The sequence below is a fragment of the Fulmarus glacialis genome, unplaced genomic scaffold (assembly GCF_000690835.1).
Source record: "Fulmarus glacialis isolate BGI_N327 unplaced genomic scaffold, ASM69083v1 scaffold16411, whole genome shotgun sequence".
NCBI lineage: Eukaryota > Metazoa > Chordata > Aves > Procellariiformes > Procellariidae > Fulmarus > Fulmarus glacialis.
This window is the reverse complement of record NW_009191135.1, coordinates 7,948-15,119: the sequence shown is the minus strand read 5'-3', so window position 1 is coordinate 15,119 and position 7,172 is coordinate 7,948. Positions and strand designations below refer to the sequence as shown.

The 7,172-nt window shown below is 37.8% G+C and overlaps 1 protein-coding gene across 1 annotated transcript in view; it reads left to right on the top strand.

Annotated features, from left to right (window-relative positions):
• The window catches only part of LOC104083182 (mediator of RNA polymerase II transcription subunit 27-like), a gene marked incomplete at its 3' end in the record, with an annotated part of 64,845 nt that extends 57,884 nt beyond the window's left edge, over positions 1-6,961 (top strand). The window contains exon 4 of the mRNA XM_009586583.1: positions 6,868-6,961. Coding sequence (XP_009584878.1) covers positions 6,868-6,961 — 94 coding nt within the window. The remainder of the gene's footprint in view (positions 1-6,867) is intronic.
• Between the last annotated feature and the right edge of the window lie 211 nt (positions 6,962-7,172).

Sequence of the window (7,172 nt, the reverse complement as noted above, 5' to 3'; positions counted from 1 at the left end):
GGCACACAGTGGGTGCATCCACACAGGGAGCTGAATCATGAAACCGGTTTAGATTTAAACTAATGCATTTTTCTTCCTTTTTTTCTTTTTTTAAAGCCAGATCAGTTGTGTGATCCAGCTCTCCCAGCACAGTACAGTTGAGGGGGCTGTACGCCGCAGCATGCGGGAGGGGATGTGTCAGTGCCTTATGGCACTATTGGTGCTGAAGACTGAAAATTGTTGAATCACAGCCTCAGGTTTCTAAATGTCTTTGTAAATCCAACCCTTAAACACTCTGTCTTGGCTTCTAGAGAACTGTCCAAACGACTTCACATGCATCCTTAAGTGCTGTACCAGGTTTGGCCTTTTGTGAGTGAGAAGTGCAGATGGTTAAGTGTTTGATACAGCTATATGTGCATATGCTTTTGAAGCAGACCACCCTGTGTTTATATGTAAACACTTCTAGACTATTTAGGCACATAACTTAATCTTTTGCATCCACTCAATAATAAAACGTAATTCCTCTATGACCGAAATAACATCCCTAGCAAGGTGGAACACAAGCTAACTTGCAAGAATAAATGGAAATCTGCCTTCTTTCAGGTTTGGAGTTGAATCTTTCAGTGCTTTCAGATGCGTATTGTCTCACTTCTCCACTGCAGGGTGGGGTGGAGTTGGGCATGAATCTTAGCAAATTTGTTCCTTAGGACCTTTGTCCAAAGTTTCTTAGCAAATTTGTTCCTTACAATCTGTGCATTCTGGCTTGCTTCTTCCCGCACCTGTGGATTTGTACTACCAAGACACTCCAGTGCTGAAAGTCATGCTGATCATAGCCCTAGGACTGAAAAACTGTGTATAACTCGAGAGACTCAGATTTGCCCCTTCTGCCCTCAACTTAACCTCATGGTAGTTAGAAGTCAGTTAGTTATTTGAAAAAGGTAATGTTTTTCCTTTATAATGTATCATGAATAAAGATTTCACAGCAGGAACGGAGGCATTGAAGGAGGAGCAGAAGACCGAGTTAGCGTGCAGATGAGAAGGGAACAGAAGGAAACAAGACAAGCCAGGAGGAGCCTGGCTGGAGTCTGCCACCAACAGAAACTTGGAAATTGGGTGAGAAGAGAGAGGAAAGCACTTAAACAGTTTGTTCAGAAAGGACAAGAGGACAGTGTTAACAACTCTAAGAGATGGCGGCATGGCAAGGAAGTTTATAGCTGGAAGAGAAGTTGGTGAAAACAAGCAAGTGATTTTAGGACTGGAGCCAGGAAACATGAGCATTTTTATAGAGGTTCTAGAGAAGAAAAGAGCAAGAGCCTGAATTAACAATAAAAAAAACCCCAACAAAACCTGTGGAATTTGAGGGAAAAGGCAGAGACTTCCAGGATTGATGTACAGATGTCACGGATTGTGCCAGCTGTCTAATTTAGTCTTGAGACTTGAAGTCGCTTTCTCAGCGTGAGAGTTGTTGAATTTCTTTTCACGCTCTTTATTGCCTATCCAAGCAGGAAGCATCATCTCACAAAAGCTGGCAGAGGTCATTGTTTTAATAACTATTGTTAATTGATGCTTCTGAAAAGCCTTCTATCAACTTGAATTTGCTACCTGCAGAGACTTGCTCAGCAGGTAGCTGACTCAAATTAAAACTTTAATTCATTGATTAATAAATCACACTAGAACTGTGACTACCTTGTATGTTTTAAAATGTAATATTTCTCTAATCAGGTTGCCTGAAAATTATTTAGTCTCTGTATAAAATCTATAATATTTAAAATCCTGCCCCTGCTAAAAGCTTTAAGTTACATATTGAGCCTGGTTCTGCAAAAAATAGCTGTTCCATAGGTCTTAGTAGAGTGCAGGCAAGCTCTTTGCACTGATGCCTTTATTAGCGAACACTACATATGCTAGCAAGAGTCTGCAGGGCCAGCCCATGCTTCTGAAATACCAGACATGTGAAAAGAAATTATTAGCTGGGTTGAAAATAGTAACTGAAAGCCAAAAAAAAAATCTGGGAGCAAGTAAATACTGTGCTAGTAAGTGAGAGAATGTGTGGAGAGTTTCTCCTGTTGCTGTCCAGAATATCATTAATCCAGATTCAACAGAATCATAGAGTTTCTCTTCATCTCATATGTGGTGTTTTCCACTGAGTGTATAGGAAAGATTACGCTCTTTTATATTACAAATGTGTATTTTTTCTCTCTGTCTCCCCAGGATCATTTAGCAAAATTTTCGTTCTTCCAAAGGACCTCCTCAGAAAATTATTATTAATACTTTTATTTCTAATCTTTAAATTGTTGTATTGAGTGGAAAAAATGAACAGCATGCAAGTTAAACACTGTGTGGGATAAATGCTATTTAAATCTTGTCTAAGCTGTTAAACATCACACTAACATTGGATGGCTGGATCTAATCCAGTAAAAATAAAAAAAAATAAAAAAGAGAGGTCACATTAGAGAACTAAGCCATCTGTCCAGTGTGGAATTGAAAGGCATTTATAATGAATTACTTTTCTATATTACTGTCTTTTGGGGGGCCTTTGTGTGAATCAAAGAGATGTTACAAGACCGATTATCTACAAAGATGGTTCCTGAATTATTTCTACCTTGTCAACCTGATGTTTTAGTATGAAACTTCTCGTTTAGCATTTTGCATAACTAATTAGTCCTTTATAAACAGTATTTTCTAACTGGCTTCAAAAGTGTCTTCTGTCCCAGGCATTGTTCCTCTAATACGGACTGAAGTATTTCTGTATATGCTTATTAGCAAAATGGCAGAGAGATTTTCAAAGAATATTTCTGTTGCTTTATTCTAGTGTTGATTTTTCTGCATGTTCATAACAAGAATTCATTTGGAATATAACATTTCAAATTAATTTTAGTCTTTGCTAATGTTCATGAAGTAGACTGTTGTGTGTTGACTTTTGCCATGTTGATATAGCATGTTTGTAGAAAAAGTATTTACTACATTAAAGTGAAGATAACAATTTATAGTGTTGACAGCCTTGGAGAGCATCTGATGTGAGGTCTGATCTTAACGGCTGGTTCTGTTGCACATTCAGATGCGTACCCCTGATATACTATTTATCATTTTTAAAATAAAGATTTTCTGTCAAAAATATAATTTTAAAGCCTCCTTAGAAATTATGAATCTGTGTCATGAAGGAGAGAAGGATGAGAAAAAATGGGAGAGGGAAGTTGTACAAACCTGCTATTAAAGCTTCTTTAAAAATCCTCCCTCTGACCAGTAAAATTACATTAGCAAAATTGCATTAGTATTTGATATGATTTAATGATCGGAAGTCCTGTTGCTTGAGTCTGTTGTTCTTTTCTGATTAGGATGCATACAGGTCTGGATTAGGATGCAGGTATTGATGAAGTTACTTGAAGCTTTTTTGAATAGAATGGGACTAACTTGGGATGTTGCAATTATAAGGTGTTAATGTATTGCCTTTTGAGGCCTAGAAGAATAAGAAAGGTGAAATTCTGCCTATAGGGAGTTTACTGTACTGTAATTTAATATGTAGACTACTGGGTATGATCTTTTGCAGTTGTTTGCGATCTGTCTTCAGACCTTTTTGAGCATCCTTTGCATGATAGAGAAACTGTGGGGAGGGAGTTTGTCTAGACACTATTCAACCCTTCGGAGGTGGAATAATGCCTGTTCTAGCACAAGAGGGGAAGCTGCTACCATATAATTTCAGCTCGTATTTAATTCTGAGAATACCATTAATTTTTTTTCTGAAGGTTAAGATATGCCAAATGTTTGAGCAAATCTATTTCCATTTGCTTTGCGTTATTTCTCCTGGGCATGTAAATGCTCATTCCAACCAGCATCTTTTATAAGTAGGAGAAAACTGAGATGCGGTAAGTATGATAAAAGTTAGAATTGCTTATTGGTATAGTAAAATTAGACTTGTCTCCATCCTTAAGTGCTACACTTTTCTGAGACTCTGTAAGAGGTTCTGTAACATAAATAGGAACTATGATATTTTTGAGCTAAAACAGGTTGGACAGAGATGTGTAAATTGTGACTCTGCTTATTTTGGCACTAAATTAATGTATTTCAGTTCTGTAAAATAAGTTCCAGACAGCAGCTTTTTCTCTGACCCTGTTTCCAGACAGCCTCAGGAGTGCATTTTATCTTGTCTTTATCATGTGTTCTTCAGTTTTCTCTAAAGTCGTCACCAGTTACACTTTCACATTACTTTGCTGCATCTGACTTATCATATCCATCCCTTTGCAAGATGTTTTACCAGATGTCCTCTCTGAAGGGCACATCTATAGAAGAATTTTGCCTTAGATTAGGTTGTTTGTCATTTTATATTGGAGGCCGCCATGTAGTCAGGCTAATTTAGTAATTATATATGCATCTTTGAAGAATCCTTCTGTTCTGATGAGTCCTCAGGAAACCTTGATGTCTACTTGAAAAAAGGCAAAGGGGCAAAACGATGATATGTACATCAATACTCTTTTATCATATTGGTCTTGGATTTTCTCTGACATCCTCTTGGCTGAGAAGAGAAAGAAAAGGCTACCCATGTGGATGGTCCTGATAGAGTTGCTCAGCCTTGCCAAAGTAAAACATTGTATTTCCTTAAGTATGTGGTTTTAATTTTCTTTTTTTTTTTTGTCAACTGACTTTTGAAGAGTGGTACAAAATTAATAGGCTTCTAAGCCCAAGGTATCTTAGTAACTCATCTTTAAGTTCTTTCAGGAGCTGGTTAATACAAATTAGAAGATTTCTGGTTTGCGGTGTGTGTGATTTCACTTAAAGGGAAGACTCTTCACAAGCGCCCTGTGAATTCCCTATTCTGCCTTATACTGCTCAAGAAATAGAAGGTGACAGTTGGGCTTGAGTCAAGTTTTAAGGCACACGGTCAAGACAATTTTTACATTTAAAAAATAATTAGATCTCAGAAGGAGTTGAAGAATTGGTTACCTCCAGCCAGCCTGGATCACATTTTCAAAGAATAAATGTACATGTCCCCTGGGATTTTTCAGAAGGACCTAAGCAGACTAAATGCCCAAGTCCAGCTGTTGTTTATATGATTTAAAATTACTTGAATTTTCCTTCCTTAATGCATATAGACTGTGTCAGTGTGTAACCAGCCCTTGTTTTATGCAACTTCCTATTTTCATTGTTTTTAACTTATTGCCCAAAGCTTGGAAAATTAGAAAACTTAAGTTACGCAATAATCTGCATCATAGTGTGCAAGGCTATAAGACATGTTCTTAACCACATACTAATCAAGAAACACAGAATCTCTCCTTGCCTGTTTCTCAGTCAGTCATCTCTATTCATGCACAAGTGATAGCTTAATTTATTTGCGGAGCCTGGAGTAATTGCATTTATGAAACAGTATAAACTCTCATGCTGTATAAAAAAAAGTATGGGATTCAGTAATGTTTAAAATTAGTTAGGTGCGTACTGTCGATGTGTAGCTTACTCATCTTGAAGCACTGTCTTATGCGTCTCCTCTTTTACTGTGCTAAGGAAGTTCTTGGCTGATGGATGTTTTGACTTTGCTTATCAGCAAGCAAGCTGTTAATGAGTCATTCAAGTGAATGGGGAAACTTTTTTCTGCACAAGAAGTGGGGATTAAGATTTTTATGCAAAATTGTCATAACTAATTCCACTCTTCCGTTTCTTTTAAAAGTGGGCTGACTTTACCAGCTGTGTAAGCGTAGCTTTCTTGATTTTATTTTATTTTTTTCTGATTATTTTTAATCCCTTGCAAAATAGCAATTGGAGCATAACACCTCATTGGTTTTCGGGGGTGGGGTTTAGCAACTAACGTTAGAACTGAATAACTTTGAAGAGCAAGAATTCAGCATTTTTTGCCTTTATTTAAGCAGGCTAAAGGGAAATAATTAGATTTTTCAGTTTTACTATCTAACTGGGGCAACCGATTTTTCCAAAACCTTTTTTTCAGAGTACGTATGTGGGCTAGCATGAAAACAGTTTTATCAATAAATTCATTCATGGATCTGATCGAGTTGCAGAGTTTGTAGATGCATATGATAACAAGGCAGCAGTCCTCTCCCTCCTTCTGGGTACTTCAGGAGAACAGAAAGTAGTGCCAGAGGACAGATTAGTGCAGATTAGACTGCCTTGTAAACTCTGCTAGAGCAAATACTGTGCATTTTAATGTGTCCAGAGGAATGGCTGAAGGATGTGAGACATGCCCATGGGATGGGGTGATGTGTCCTGGGAAACAAGGTCTCTGAAAGGAAGTTTTCCCCGTTAATGGATGTCAGCTCTTAATATGATACCAGGGAACCAAGACAAATGTATGCCAGCTCGCTTTGGCCTCCGTAAGCGGAGGGATTATACCCAGCAGAAAGGATGTTATTCTACCTCTGTGTTTGATCACCCCAGAGAAACTCCTGGAATGTACTACCCAATTTCAGAGTCACCAGTGCATGAAATAAATTGGAAAGATTCAGAAAAAAAAACCCTAAGAATAGTCTGAAGACTTTGAGAAAACCTCTATCTGTTTAGGTTATCAAAAAGAGGGTAAGGAGGTGACAACCTATGAATTCCTATGCCAGAAGAGTAATTTGATAATGTATCCTTCGACCCCCTGAGGCAAAAATATAGAAATATGATGGCAAGAGTTTGAGGCTGACAGGTTTGGACTAAAAATTAAGTGAGTGCATGTTTTTAAGGGCAGAGTAATTAATTTTCAAAACAACTTACATAAGGCTTTGGTATGTTTCCTTTTATCAATAACTTTTTGAATTACGCTTCCATGCATTTTTGAAGAATATGCAGGTATCAAAGAGAAATTAATTCAGGAGAGTCCTGTGGACATTGTTAAAAAGGAGTAATAATCTAAGTCTATGGCAACGAGCGTGTGTGTTAATTCTGTTGTTTTGGTTTGTTCGGTAGATATGTTGATGATGTGATCAATCGCATTGATAGGATGTTCCCTGAAATGTCTATCCAGCTATCCCGGCCAAATGGAACCTCGGCAATGCTTCTGGTAAGTTGGATCATTTAATCCCGTAAGATGGATTTCTTAAGGGATTGAATTACTGTTCCTAAAATGCAGGTTATTAAAGATTTCCCACCCACCCCACCACCCCCCCACCACGCCCCCCCAGAAACATACTGTTCTTCATTTGTCACAGCAATGTAGGGTCTTTCTTGCTCTTAAGCAAATGAGTGATAGAAAGAATTTTACCTTCAAACAA